Below are 15,894 nucleotides of genomic sequence, written 5' to 3'. Positions count from 1 at the left end.
ATGGAAAGATACACCATGTTCTTGGATTGGAGGAATCAATTCTGTCAAAATGACTACACTACCTGAGGCAATCCACAGATTCAGTGCAATCGCTATCAAAAATTACCAGTGGCATTTTTCACAGAACTAGAACAAAACAATCAAACTTTGGAGACACAAAAGACCCCGCATAGCCAAAGCAATCATGAGAAAGAAAAACGGTGCTGGAAGAACCAGCAGATTAGACTAACCAGATTAGTCTCCAAAATTTACAAACAGCACAGTGTCAAAAAAACAAACAACCCAATCAAAAACTGGGCAGAAGACCTAAATAGACATTTCTGCAAAGACGACTTACAGGTGGTCAGGAGGCACATGAAAAGATGCTCAACACCACTAATTATTAGAGACATGCAAATCAAAACTACAATGAGATATCACCTCACACCAGTCAGAATGGCCATCATCAAAAAATCTACAAACAATAAATGCTGAAGAGGTTGTGGAGAAAAGGGAACCCTCCTGCACTGTTGGTGGGAATGTAAATTGATACAGCCACTATGGAGAACAGTATGGAGGTTCCTTAAAAAACTAAAAATAGAACTACCATACAACCCAGCAATCCCACTCCTGGGCATATATCTGGAGAAAAAACTTAGTTCAAAAGGATAGGTGCTCCCCAGTGTTCATTGCATCACTGTTTACAACAGCCAGGAAATGGAAGCAACCTGAATGTCCATCACAGCTGAATGGATAAAGAAGATGTGGTACATATTACTCAGACATTAAAAAGAATGAAATAATGCCATTTGCAGCAACAGGGATGGACATGGAGATTATCATACTAAGTGAAGTAAGTACAGAGAAAGACAATAGCACTTACATGCGGAATCTTAAAAAAGCAAAAAAAGATACAAATGAACTTATTTACAAAACAGAAACAGACTCACAGACTTAGAGAACAAACTTATGAATACCAGGGAGTGGAAGGGTGGGGGGGAGGGACAGACTGGGAATTTGGGATTGACATGTACACACTACTGTATTTCAAATAGATAACCCAAAAAGGACCTACTGTATAGCACAGGGAACTCTGCTCAGTATTCTGTAATAACCTAAATGGGAAAAGAATCTGAAAAAGAATAAATACATGTATATGTATAACTGAATCACTTTGCTGTACACCTGAAATTAACACAACATTGTTAATCAACTATACTCCAATATAAAATAAAAATTTTTAAATCTTAAAGTTAAAATAATCTATTTTAAATGAACTTAAATTCAACTGCATACAAAAAACTGTTTCATGTCTCCACTCTTCCAGTTATTGATGTCACAAATTACATATTTTTACATTGTGTGCCCATAACATAGATTTGCTACAATACATTCATCTTTTGAACTCTATACCATAATTAAAAGTGATTTATGTACCAACACTACAATAATACCACAGTATCCTCTATTTGTCTATATACTCACCTTTATCAGAGAGCTTTATATTTTCATATGGTCCCATGCTGTTATCAGGCATCCTTTCATTTCAAGTCAAAGCACTTCCTTTAGCATTTCTTACAGGGAAAGTCCAGTGGTGAGGAAATCCTTCAGCTTTTGTCTATCTAGGAAAGCTTTGTTTTCTCCTTCCCATTTGAACAACAGCTCTGCAATATGATATAATATTCTTGGTGTTTTTTCATTCAATGCTTTGAAAATCTCATCGCACTCCCTTCTGACCACTAAGGTTTCTACTGAGAAATCTGCTGATCATCTTACAGCAGCTCCCTTTTACAAGTCACTTTTCTCATGCTGCTTTCAAGATCCACTCTTTGTCTCTGAGTTTGATTATATGTCTCAATGTGACTCTCTTTGGTTTTATTATTTGGAATTTGTTAAATTTCTTGCATTTCTATGTCCATTTCTTTCCTCAAATTGGTGATGTTTTCAGCCATAATTTCTTCAGATAGGCTTACCAGTCTTCTATTTCTGCCATAACAAAATACCACAGAGTAGGTGTCGTAAATTATTTTCTCACAGTTCTAGAGGCACTAAGTCCAAGATTAAGGTGTTGTCAAGGTTGGTTTCTTCTTGGCTTGTAGACAGCTGCTTTCATACTGTGTCCTCAGATGGCCTTTCCTCTGTGTACAGCAGAGCTCACTGGGGTTTTTTCCTTTTTGTATAAGGACACCACCTTATGACCTCAGTTAACCTTAATTATCTCCTTAAAGGCCCCATCTCCAAACACAGTGACATCAAGAGATTAGGGCTCAAAATATGAATGGGGCAGTACAGTTTGGTTCATAACATTCTGCCTCCTGACCCCCAAAAGTTCATGTTCTTCTTACATGAAAAATACATACACCACATCCCAACAGCCCCCAAGTTTTAACCCATTCCAGTATCAATTCCAAGTCCAAAGTCTCTAGATATCATCTCAACAGGTATAGGAGAGATTTTAGGAACAATTCATCTGGAGACAAAATTTCTCTCCAGCTTTGAACCTGTTAAACCAGACAGGTTATCTGCTTACAAAATACAGTGATGGGACAGGCATAGGATAGGCATTCCCATGCCAAAGGAGGAAACTGGGAAACAGAAAATGGTGCTGTGTCCCCCGAAGGACAAAAACCTAGCAATGCATATTCCACTAGACCTTAAGGCTCAAAGAGAATCCTCTTTTGCTGGGTGTTCTACCCTCCAGGCCCCCTGGGAAGGCAAAATCACCCCCACACCCCTAAGCAGTAGCCCCACGCCTGTGGCTCTTTGCAGCAGCAGCCTGGTTTGTAGAAACTGAGGAAGTGGCTCCACTCTCTGAAACCGAGGAGGAAACAGCCTTGTTCACTGGGCCTGTATGCACCGGATTTGTGGCAGGTGTGGATCCAGGTGTGGCAGCCCTGATGATCTCTGAATTGCCTTTGGAGTCATTCTTCCCTTTTCTTGAACGATAAAGTTGTATGCAGCTCAATAGCTTTATGGTCTGTGGATACTAAAACAAAGAAGTCTGAAAGCTCTCCTTTTCTGCTGGTATAATCCCACCTCTATTCCTGGCTTCGGTTGAGATGGCTGATTAAATCCATGAGTAATCTCTATGGAGTGACTGTCCAGCCACACCCTTGGGGTTCTCTCCAGAACACACTTTCTCATTGTTTTGCAATACTGACAGGCTGAGAATTTTTAAATCTTCAAGTTTTGATTTATTTTTGCTTATAGCTCCTTCAAATCAATCTAGACTTCTTCTAGCATGCACCTCAAAACTCCTCCAGCTTTGACCCATCACCTCATCCTAAAAGCACTTCTAGATTTCTAGGTATTTGTAATAACAGCACCCCACATCTTGGTACCAAAATCAGTATTAGTCTGCTAGGGCTGCCATAACAAAATACCACAGACTGGGTTGCTTAAACAACAAAAATGCATTTTCTCACAGTTCTAGAGGCAAAAAGTCCAAGATCAAGGTGCCATCAGGGTTGGTTTCTGGCCTCTATTCCTGGCTTGCAAGGAACTGTCTTCTCACTGTGTCCTCACATGGCCTTTCCTCAGGGCTCATACAAAGAGAGAGAAAACTCTGTTTCTTCTTCTTATAAGAACAATCAGTTCTAAAAGATTAGTGCTCTTATCCTCATGACCTCATTTAATCATAATTACGTTCTTAAAGGCCCCACCTTCAAATACAGTCACACTGGGGGTTGGGGCTTCAAACAGGAATTTGTGGAGGTAGGGGGCACAATTCAGTCCATGACAGATCCTCTGCCTTCTTCTCTCTTCTCATTTCAGGACTCCTACAAAGCATATGTCCACTTGATGGTGCCCCCTAAATCCCTTCATTTTTCTTCATTCTTTTTTCTTTTTGTCCCCGAGTTGGTCTCTTGAAATGGCCTATCTTCCAGTTCACTGATCCATTCGTTCTTCTTCCTGGTCCCAGTGTGCTGTTGAACCATCTAGTGAATTTTTAATTCAGTTAAAGTATTCTTCCGCTCCAGAATTTGTTTGATTCCTTTTTATAGTTTGTCTCTTTGTGATTGTCTCATTTTGTTCATGCACTGATTACCTCATTGCATTTACTTTTCTATTTGAGCATCTATAATACTTTTATTTTGAATTATACGTCACAGATCTCTGTTTCCGTTTTCTGGAGATTATTTTTTTTCCTTTGCACATGTTTCCCTGTTAGTTTTTATGCCTTCTGTTGAAATGTAGGCATTTGAAAGAACATCCGGCTCTCCCAATCTTTGCAGACTAGCTACATACAAGGGGACACCTTCAACCTTTGTGTACTGTTGGTGGAAATGTAAATTGGTACATACACTATGGAAAACAGTATGGAGGTTCCTCAAAAAATTAAAAATATAATTACTATATGACCCAGCAATCCCACTTCTGGGTATATATCCAAAGGGAATAAAAACAGGACATCCAAAAGATAGAACAGTACCATGTTCATTGCAGCATTATTCACAATAGACAAAATATGGAAACAACCTAAGTCTCCATCAACAGATGAACGGATAAAGAAGATGTGGGGGCCATGAGAAAGAATGAAGTCCTGCTATTTGTGATAACACGGACAAACCGTAAGGGCATTATGCTAAGTCAGCCAAGTCAGACAGAGAAAGACAAATACCATATGATCTCACTCATATTTGGAACTTAAAAAGCCTAACTCATAGAAATAGAAAGTACAATGGTGTTTACCAGGGACTGAGGGTAGGGGAACTGGGGAGATGTTGTTTAAGGGTATAAACTTGCAACTAGTAAATGAATAAATTTTGGAGATCTAATGCACTACAGTGATTATACTCAGTAATACTATATTATAAACTTCTAAGTTGCTAAGAGACCAGATCTTAATTGTCCTCACTTCAAAAAGAAATGATAATTATGTGGTGTGACAGTGGTGTTAGCTAGCACTGCAGTGGTAATCATATTGCAATATATAAATCAACACATTGTATACCTTAAACTTATACCATGTTGTATGTCAATTATATTTCACTTTTTAAAGGAGATATCACAAGGAAAATTAGAAAATATCTAGAGACAAATGAAAACACAACATTGCAAAAATTATGGAATGCAGTTAAATAGTGTTAAGAGGGAAATTTACAGCTGCAAATTCTTACATTGACGAAGATTACAAAACCAACAATCTAACTTTATATATTAAGAAAACTAGTAAAAGAAGAACAAATTAACCCAAAGCTAGCAGAAAGAAAGAAATAATATAGATTAGAGCAGAGATAAACGGAGAATAGTAAAACAGTAGAGAAAATCAATAAAACAAAGATTGGTTGTTGGAGAAGATCAACAAAATTGACAAAACTTTATTAGCTAGATAAGCTAAGAAGAAAACAGAGAAGACCCAAATTACTAAAATTAAACATGAAGAGGGGACACTACAACTGATGCTACAGAAATAAAAAGGAATGTAAGAGAATACTATGAACAATTATATGGCAACAAATTGGGTAATCTAGAAAATGGAAAAATTCCTAGAAACATACAACCTGTCCACATTGAATCTGGAAAAAAATAAAAAATCTAAACACAACTGTAACTAATAAGGAAATTGAAGCAGTAATCAAAAACTTCCCAACAAAGAAAACTCCAGGGGACTAACCTGGTGGCGCAGTGGTTGAGAGTCCACCTGCTGATGCAGGGGACATGGGTTCATGCCCCGGTCCGGGAGGATCCCACATGCCGCGGAGCGGCTGGGCCTGTGAGCCATGGCCGCTGAGCCTGTGTGTCCAGAGCCTGTGCTCCGCGGCGGGAGAGGCCACAGCAGTGAGAGGCCCGCGTACCACAAAAAAAAAAAGAAAGAAAGAAAACTCCAGGACCAGACAGCTTCACTGGTGAATTCTACCAAACATTTAGTGAAGAATTAACACAAATCCTCCTCAAATTCTTCAAAAAAAAGTAAAGAGGTAATGCATCTTAACTAATTATATGACTAAAAAGACCAGTATCCCTGATGAATACTGATGTAAAAGTACTGAACAAAATGCTAGCAAAATGAATTCAATAACATATTAAAAGAATTATATATTAGGACCAGTTAAAACTTATTCCTGGGATGCAAGGATGTTTCAGCACATGAACATCAATTAATGTGATACACCATATTAACAAAATGAAGGACAAAAACCACATGATCATCTCAATAGATGCAGAAAAAGCATCTGACAAAATTCAACATCCTTTCATGATAAAGATACTCAACAAACTGCATTTATAAGGACTATATCTTGACATAACTAAGGCCATATGTGACAAACCCACAGCTAACATACTCAGTGGTGAAACGTTTAAAGCTTTTTTATCTGAGATCAAGAATAAGACAAGAATGCCCACTCTCACCACTCTTATTTAACACAGTACTAAAAGACCTAGCCAGAGGAATCAGGCAAGAAATTAAAACAGATGGCATGCAAATCAGAAAGGAAGAAGTAAAACTGTCTACTTAGAGATGACATGATCTTATATATAGAAAATCCTAAAGACTCCACCAAACTAGTAAGTGAATTCAGGAAAGTTACAGGAAAAAAAATCAACATAAAAAAATCAGTGGCATTTCTATTCATTAATAACAAATTATCCAAAAATTAAAGAAAGCAAACTCATTTATAATAACATTGGAAACAATACAATACTTTGGAATAAATTTAACCAAGGAGGTGAAAGATCTGTACACTGCAAACTGTAATACACTGGTGAAAGAAATTAAAAACAACACAAATGAATGAAAAGATATACTGTTTTCATGAACTGGAAGAATTAATATTGTTAAAATATCCAGACAACCCAAAGTAACCTATAGATTCAATGCAGTCTCTATCAAGATTCCAATGGTATGTTCTACAGAAAAGAAAAAAAACCCTCAAATTCTTATGGAACCACAAAAGACTCTGAATAGCCAAAGCAATCCTGAGAAAGAAGAACAAAGCTGGAAGCATCACACTTCCTGATTTCAAAGTATACTACAAATACTATATAGTATTCCAAGTGGAATGGTACTGGCATAACAAGACCAATGGAACAGAATCAAGAGCCCAGAAATAAGTCATCACATATATTGTCAAGTAATATTTGACAAAAGCGCCAAGAATACTCAATGGAAAAAAGACAGTCTCTCCGATAAATGCTGGTGGAAATACTGGATATTCACAAGCAAAAGAATGAAACTGGACTCCTATCTTCCACCACTCAAAAATGAACTTGAAGTGGATTAACAACTTAAATGTAAGACCTTAAACCATAAAACTCCTAGAAGAAAACAAAGGGGGAAAGTTCCTTGACACTGGTCTTGGCAATAATTTTATGGATTATACTTTATGACAACTACAGTATAAGCAACAAAAGCAAAAAGATAATAAGTGGGACTACAACAAACTGTAAAGCTTCTGTACAGTGAAAGAAACAATCAACAATATGAAAAGGCAACCAACAGAATGGGAGAAAATATCTGCAAACCACATATCTGATAAGCAGTTAATATCCAGAGTACATAAAGAACTCATGTAACTCAATGGCAAAAAATGTACAGGTAAAAATAAACCAATCCATTTAAAAATGAGCAGAAGACCTGAATAGACGTTTTTTCAAAAAGAGATTCAAATTGCCAAAGGTACATGAAATGTGGTCATCACCACTCATCATCAGGGAAATGCAAATCAAAGCCAAAGTGAAACAGAGATCAAGATAGCAGAGCAGGACGTCAAGCCTACCTCCCCTTCATAAACAAATCAAAAATACAACTATATGTGGAGCAACTCTTGCTGAAAATGACCTGGAGACTGGCAGAACAGCTCTTCTACAACCAAGGACATAAAGAAAGATCTACAGAGTCTGGTTCCAGACTGGGGGGTGGGGGGTGAGAAGCGATGTGGTCAGGACCTGCACCCTTGGCAGGGGACCCAGAAGAGGAGGGGGCTATCACCAGCACTGGGAACCTCCCTGGGGAGGGTTTGGAGCCACATATTAGGAACCCCAACCCTGGGGTACAGTTCTGGGAAGAGGAACCCCCTTAGCTGGTTTGAAAATCAGTGGCACTTACAGGGGTGTAAGAAACCGAGGCTCTGCTTCTGAAGAGTACACGCACAGACCCACTTACTCTCAGTCACAGGCACAAAGGGAGCAGACTGAAGACTGCCTGGGGCCCTGGCCAGCTTGCAAGGACCCCCCCAGCATGGTCCATGTACCAGGCTCCTGTTCCAGCCCCTCTTTCCCCAGCACTGCTCCCCACTAAGGTGGAGGCTGCCATTGCCAACAAGAGTGTGCACACTTGGAGAGATGCCAGCCCTGCCTCTGAACAGGCTGGAGACAGCCACTGCCAGCCTATGCTTTGATGCATACACTCAGGAGGAAGTGAGGCTAGCTCCAGGGCACTAGTCCCTATGCACACTTGGGAGGGGGTAGGGCCAGCTCAGAGGTGGGCACCAACCCAGCCTCTAACCAAGGCATACCTACTGGGTGAAAAAGTAAAACCAGCACAGAAGTGAAGCCCCAAGCCCTCAGGCCCTGGCCACAACCCTAACCAAGGAGGAGACTACCATCACACCAGAAGAAACCCAACTCCGTCAGGGGTTCTGCTCCAGCCTCTTGGGCCCCCATCCAATAGGGCTTGTAACAGCACTGAGCAGAGAAGCCCGGCTTGCACCTGGCTCTAGCTCTAGCCCCTCCAGTTCCAGCCCCACCTCCCACCAGGGTGGTGGCTGCCAGCACACCCCTAGGGAAGATGCAGCCTGTGTTCACTTTAGATCCAGTTCGCACCAAATCTGCTGGGTACATGCAGACTACATAGGGACATTCACAGAAGAACACATCTTCAAGACCAGGATAGGTAATGGTTTCACTTAATTTCATAGAGACAGAAAAATTAAAATGAAAAGACAGAGGAATATGTTTCAAATGAAAGAACAGAAAAAAGCCCTTGAAAAAAAACCCTAATGAAACAGAGATAAATAATTTACCTGAAAAAGAGTTCAAAGCAACAGTAAAAGAATGCTAACTGAACTTGGGAAAAGAATAGATGAACACAGTGAGAATTTTAACAAAGAACTAGAAAATATAAAAAAGAACCTGTAAGAGGTGAAGAGTACACTAGTAGGAATTAACAGCAGATTAGGTGATTCAGAAGAATGCATAAGCAACCTAGAACACAGACTAATGGAAATCACCCAATCAGAAAAGCAAAAAAAAAAAACAAAAAAAAGTAAGGATAGTTTAAGGGGCCTCTGAGACAGCTTCAAGTGTACTAACATTCACATTATAGAGGTCCCAGAAGGAAAAGAGAGAAAGGGGTAGAACATGTATTGGATATTATAAGCTGAAAACTTCCCAAACCTGAAGGAGGCAACATTTCCAAGTACAGGAAGCACAGAGAATCTCAAACAAGGTGAACCCAAAGAGACCCACACCAAGACATATCATAATTAAAATGGCAAAAGTCAGAGATAATTTTAATGGCAGCAAGAGAATGGAACGACATAAAACTATCACATTTTTCTGCAGAAACGTTTCAAGTGCTGAAAGAGAAAAACCACAACCCAGGATACTCTACCCATCAAGGTGTATCACTGCAAATGCTGCTAGGTAGGTAGTAGTGGTAACTCAGGGAGATGAATCCCACCTATTCAACAAATACTTACGGTCACCTACTTACTTCATGACAGACGTTGTTCTAGGGATTCAATGATGAATCAAAACACACAGGGTCCTATATTCTTGGAGCTATCAAATCTAGGGATAAGACAGAAACATCAACTACAAAGGACGTGTGGGAGGATTGAGATGTGAAAGTGGAGATGGAAATGGGGGCGTTGGGACAATATAATCAAATCCATGTTTTAAAATCGTTGCCGAGGGGCCAGTTACTTAGCTACTGAAGGAGACCTGAATGTTGGTCTATCGCCCGGGAATAATTCTGATCAGTAAGCAACATTAACATAACATTGTTATCAATAAGTAACATCAACAACATATCACCTACTACACATTAAACTGAAGACAATGCTGTCTTCTAACAGTTCTATAAACTATTACAGTAATGAATAAAATTATGGGATTTAAATATTCAGAACAGTGTTTCCTCTCACAAAGTGATCCTTAATTAACTCTTGTTTAATACACCAGTCTATTTTAGAATTAGTCCTGAGACCAGAAAACCCAGAGTAGGTAGAACACAAGTAAAATTAAATGAAATACCACTAAATACTTTCGTGGAGACTCCATATCCTTGAAAAATTCATGTAAGATCTTAACATAGTTAAAATCCAGTGAAGACTTAGATTGTAGAAGGAAATTAAATAAAAAGATAGTTACTACCTGTGGATTTAACTAATATTTGTCTTGTGATTCACCCTAGCATTCTGTACATTTTGATATGTATGACAGCTTACCACCCTCACAGTGGTGGAGGCTTAATGGGCCATCTCATCTAATCCAGCCTCAAAATCTGCTCCCACGGATCACTCACTCAGAAGCCACTTCCACATCTGCCTAAATTCTCAAGAGAATCCTGGGACGCGCGAGCTGTCCGGAGAGCCAGTGGACTGTCTCTATAGGCTCCAGAAGAGTCCTGGAGATACTTGCTGTTTCTGAACTCCTGTGAACTTATTAGGTCAGAAATAACTTAAGTTTTCAAGGACACAGGCAAAAAAACAAAGACAAATGGCCTCTATTCAGTAAGCAACAGAGGAGTGGGAAAAAGACAATTCCAAAATCAGAAGTTGACCACAGTGCTTTTTAACTAGTATGATGAAGTGTTCTTGTGGCTCAAGGTCTTATCTGGGCGTGTTTATCAAAGAATTTATAAAGTTTTATCCTCTGCAAAAGAGTAAGAAAACTTTGTAAAATGTCAGAGAATCACTGCAAAATATGCCACTATTGACACTTAGGCATGATACCTAACATTTCATAAATTTTCAAAATAAGGAGTTTGAATGAAAAAAAAATTTACAACTGTTATTTTCTCTCAGGACTCATTAACTTTTGGAAAGTACTTCACTGGAGGTCAAAATGTACTATTTGCTAGGAAAATAAAAAATATTTTAGTGACAAAGTTCTATGTGGTTTCAAAGCTAATTATCAATCTCTTTGACTGTGTTTTGAAACTGCCAGTTTTAAGCCTAAAATTATTCAAATGCCAATGCTGTTATGGTCAGCATGAGAAATAAATTCTATACAATTTCTCCAGCTTCCAAATAAAAGGATTTCTATAGTCAGAAAATCTGTTTATAAATTATAATATAAAATTAAAAATTCACCATATTTCAGCATCAAAAACATATGCCAGGAAAAAGAATCATGTATTGAATATAACAGAAAATAGGCTCTGTTCCTATTTATAAAAAAATCTCATTATAAAAGTAAACTGGTGGAGCAGAAATGTGGTATTCAGTTCATCGGGTTACGCCTCCGGTGTAAGGAAATGCGCTGAGCCGAGCGGCAGTGTGGGTGGTGGGGATGGAAGATGAGACAGGTGACATGGATAGTGCATGAAAGAGGTAATCTTCCTCATGAAGATGTATAGTTCTCAACTGAAAGATGATTTAGTCTAAGCCAGGAAATACATTTAAGTGGAACAGGTAAAAAAGATACCAATTTTTTTAAATGGGAGGGGCACTGCAAATGTGAGAGGCTGGTAAAGTTGAAACTTTTACCACAATCCTCTCCCCAAATCTCTGACACTTATTGTATTGCTCCAGGAAGGGATATATTTCTTTCAATAAGCTTCACACAAGTATTTTTTATGGATACATATACTTTCTAACATAAATAAACCAAAGCCAAATGAAAATAGAAACTTATCAGAAACGTAACAATTCCCTGTCTATATCTTAAATAAAATGATATAATTTCCAGCTTCTAGTTAATAGCTCTAAGAGGATGTTCATAAAGAGTTAATTCTGCTTAATACAGGGATGAAACCTATCTCCTAGGGAGGTAAGAGAAGGGTGGGGAGAGAAGGGGATTTATCCAGTATTGTATGGAGAGCCCAGAGACAGTCTGAAATCTTATTTTACCATCTCTCTCCCTCCTTCTCTTCCTTCTTTCCTTCTCTCTTTTAGTCTAAGTAAAATACCCAATGACCAGGAATTTTCTGTCACTCTCTTTAAGCTATAAAAATTTTAGGCACACAAACTGACAAAATATATAAAACCCAAACATCCAATTTAAATATTTTAGGCATTTTTATTTAATAAATAACTTCAGTAAATAGCATTGTAAAAAGTGAACTGTTAAAATTAAAAGGCACTTAAAATAGAATGTGGCTAGTATGAAACCAAACAGGAAATTCAAACAGTGAGAAGTAAATATACAGTGGTCTGTTACATCACTAATTGAAATTAAGAATTGCTTAACTGATGGCTGTTGCATAAGCCATAGTACAATTTCACATGGTCATTAAAAAGGCAAATGTACAGCTAAAACATCAATGAAAAAGTACTGATAACAAAAGTCTTACCCAAAATTGCAAACAAATACATTAAAAGATTAGAAGAGGTGATAAAAAGCACCAGGCTTTAAACAAAATAAAATGAATAAAATAAAATAAATTCACCCAGAGGTCCCCAATTCAGCAAATACTATGTAAATTAAGGACTTTATATAAATCAAGGACTTTTTTTTTGCAGAAAATTCCCCAATACTTTTAAACAAGGCTTGAATTTAAAAAAAGAAGGCATAAAAGTTACCAAGATTAAGTAACTCTTGAAATGGCACACAGGTTTTAAAGCTATGTTTTCCCTTCCTAACTCTCTGACTTTTCCCATGGCCTTTGTAGATCAAACATTTCATTATTTTACACAAGCAACTCCCAATATACTCATCTTTCAGATACATCATGTTATCAGTCATGTCTAATAAGGAAAATAACAAAATAACAAATTTAAAACAATTCTAAACTAGCTAGAAGGACATTCACTTTGGATTCTGTATAACTGAAAAGTGACATATCTGCAAAGCAAGAAATCAGTTTTAATACTTGATTAAGAGAAACTCTCATCATACTCATTACTTTAACTACTGCCCTTTCAATCACTCTAGAAATATCGCTTAATCCACTAAGAGCTGGATTTCAACAGTCCAGGAGGAAAAGGTCAAAAAGGCACAATGCAACCTTAGATGATAAGGATAACCATCCTGTCTCAAGTCTTCTGTCAGTCCCTGGCATTGATTATAACATTATTTTCAAAATAATAAAAAAATTTTCAAATTATACATATTGTACATTTTCAGAACCTGCCCAAGAGAGAACCACAGCAACACTGCCCTGAAACTACCTTACTGTGGGTGTGGAGTTACTACTTCGCACTCAGTGCTGTGGATACGCACTGGCAGCGCTCATTTTCCCTCATACTTCGGATTGACAACAGTTGTCACAGCACTCTTATAAATAGGATTTTCACCCTAAAAAAAAGAGAAAAGTTATCAGTCACTCTACTGAAGTCATGTAACATTATTTATAAGACAATATTAAAAGTAAAGATCGTTTTCATAAGTCATTTCCATTTTATCTGTCCAGGCATCACAATGAATTTTTTAAAAGGCATTAAAAAGTTTACACAAAATTTGAAAATGAAAGCTTTGCCCTACAAGTCTAAAGGTACCCCTGTCATCTGGCACTATTTCCTTTCTGACCCATTCCTCCACTGGAGGGCGTGCTGTTAACGGCTTCTCTCTTTTAAACTGGTTTTGAATGGCTGTCTTGAAACTAATTTTGAACTTAAGGAATTCTTCTGCCATCAACTGCCTGATTCTTAACCCTTTACTGTGCACAAAGGTGCTTGATAATGAAGACTCCTTGGCTTTTCACCTCTGTGAGGGAGATATTCTTCTGAGGCTCTGCCACAAAAGTTGTGGAGAGTTCTGGGGTAAGACTGTCACAGTGTCACTGCGAGCACAGTACCTCCACCAAGGCATCACATTGCCGCATCTGCTTAGACAAAAATAATTTCCATTCTTCATGAAATAATTGCTATTCTTCAATATCGTACTGATGAAATATTTTATTTTATTGTTAATTCTGTATTTTACTAAAGAGTACTGAAATCAAGCCCAGTAAATGACTCCAAGCCATAAACACAAGAGATTTTTCAATATCCAAAACTTTACTGACACAGGAAGATAACATACATCCCCATGCTATCATTTTCTTAAAAAATTCTCTTATGCTAAGTGATACATTTAAATATCTGCTACAGCATTCTTTCTCCTGCTTGAAAGTCAAGTGAGAAATATGGCCAAATATTCCTATCTCAGAGGAAATAACAGTGAGCACAAATGAAACAAATATTAAAGAAAAACTTAAAACATTTAAATTTTAGGCAAAAATTAAGATTTTGAAATGCTGTTTAGTTTTATATCTTACTATAGAACCATTTGAGGTGATTTCAAAAAATATATAAGGCATCTAAACAGTAATTTTTGCTTTTAAATTTTATTCACACTTGACTGCAGGTTATATTTGGATATAGTTTCCATTGCCACAATTTCTGCCTCCTAGGAGGGTACAGTTTGGTGGATGACAAACATGAAGATAAAATTAAGGCGCTCTGAAACAGTACAAAAGAGAATTATGTACATAAAAAGGGAACAGTATAAGAAAAAAGGGATTGACTCTGAGAAGATCAGGGATATTGTCAAAATGAAACTGACTGTAGATAAAACACTGAAAGGTATACAGACACACATACACATGCAGTCAAGGTGTTGGGGAAAGAATGGCACAGTTAGGTAGAAATATACATAGCTCAGAAGTTTTTAAAGGGTGCACGTGTATGTTTTGAGGAGTGGGGAAGGGAAAGGAGACAAGAAAGAAGACAGTGCCAGATCACGAAAGGTCCTGTGTGCCATGCTAAAAAGACTGAATTTATCTTGCAGACAGGAAATCACTGAGGGAAAATGCAACATATAAGGGCTGGGTCTTGAGAGACACCAAATAAACCACTATGACTTCAGCTTAGCAGTGAGCCTGGATACCAACTGAATCGTGCCAAAGTGCCTTAGCCCCACCCCACAAAACACAATTTGACCAGTCATTTCTGAAACATGGAGGAACTCAGGATCCCTCAGAGACAAACATCATATAATCTGGATGATAAAAAATCACATAGGATATCAAACTCTGAGCTCTCATCCCAACTAGAGCTAAAATATGATTATACAGACATTGTAGCAGACATTTCATAATGGAGACCGGAGTCTGGATCCCGGCAACTACATTGCTAATGAGTGATCAGTACAAGTAAGTTACATTCTTTATTTCCACCTTCCTATTATATGAAGCTAGGACTGCCCATTCTTTCAAATATGCTAGGAAAATAAATTACCATTTAATTGTTTCTTTAAACTAATGCATTAGATAAATCTAATGTTTAATACTTATAAGGGAGGTAACAACAACAACAAAAAATGGAGAACAACAACAACAAAAAAAAACGAAAGAAAAAAACACCTAAGTTATAGATGAATCCAAAGTACGATTTACACGGCAGAACTTACCTTTGGAGAAAAGTTTGCCTTTTCATATACACAAACATTTATACTTATTATTTCAAAGTCCATCCAAACAAAATTTTAACATGCAAGGTTAGAGGTAAAATTAAATTATCTGCATTGGGCATCACCTTAAACGAAGGTAAGCTAAAATAATGCAGATTAGTTCCCACGTTCAGAGTGCAACCCCTCCCCATCCCAACAAAAAGCAAAGCCTATTTAAATCAAGAGAGCAGGGTTATGTTCAGCAGTGACGTCCTCTGATCTCAGTAAATGTCATCCTGTGCTCCCTCTGGAAGGGCGGACATGGTGACAGCATCATTTCTGTGGTGTGTTAGAAATGCAGTGCACAACCGTGGGGATTAGCAGCCCACATTTAATGTGCTTAACAGCTTTAACAGTTACAAAGCTGATAATCTG

General features: G+C 37.8%; 2 protein-coding genes across 9 annotated transcripts in view; one reads left to right on the top strand and one right to left on the bottom strand.

The window, feature by feature from the left end:
* CCDC7 (coiled-coil domain containing 7) overlaps window positions 1–12,533 on the top strand; it is a 331,505-nt gene extending 318,972 nt beyond the window's left edge. For all 5 annotated transcript variants that reach the window (XM_067702677.1, XM_067702668.1, XM_067702526.1 and 2 more), the window contains one exon: window positions 10,340–12,533. The gene's annotated coding sequence lies outside the window, so the exon portion shown is untranslated. The remainder of the gene's footprint in view (window positions 1–10,339) is intronic.
* ITGB1 (integrin subunit beta 1) overlaps window positions 12,149–15,894 on the bottom strand; it is a 43,709-nt gene continuing 39,963 nt past the window's right edge. For all 4 annotated transcript variants that reach the window (XM_067702713.1, XM_067702729.1, XM_067702707.1 and 1 more), the window contains exon 16: window positions 12,149–13,386. In XM_067702713.1, coding sequence (XP_067558814.1) covers window positions 13,321–13,386 — 66 coding nt within the window. In that variant the 3' untranslated portion in view covers window positions 12,149–13,320. The remainder of the gene's footprint in view (window positions 13,387–15,894) is intronic.

This window comes from Pseudorca crassidens, chromosome 1 (assembly GCF_039906515.1).
Source record: "Pseudorca crassidens isolate mPseCra1 chromosome 1, mPseCra1.hap1, whole genome shotgun sequence".
Taxonomy (NCBI): Eukaryota; Metazoa; Chordata; class Mammalia; order Artiodactyla; family Delphinidae; genus Pseudorca; species Pseudorca crassidens.
The sequence above is the reverse complement of the archived record's forward strand: the minus strand, read 5'-3'. Positions and strand labels throughout refer to the sequence as shown.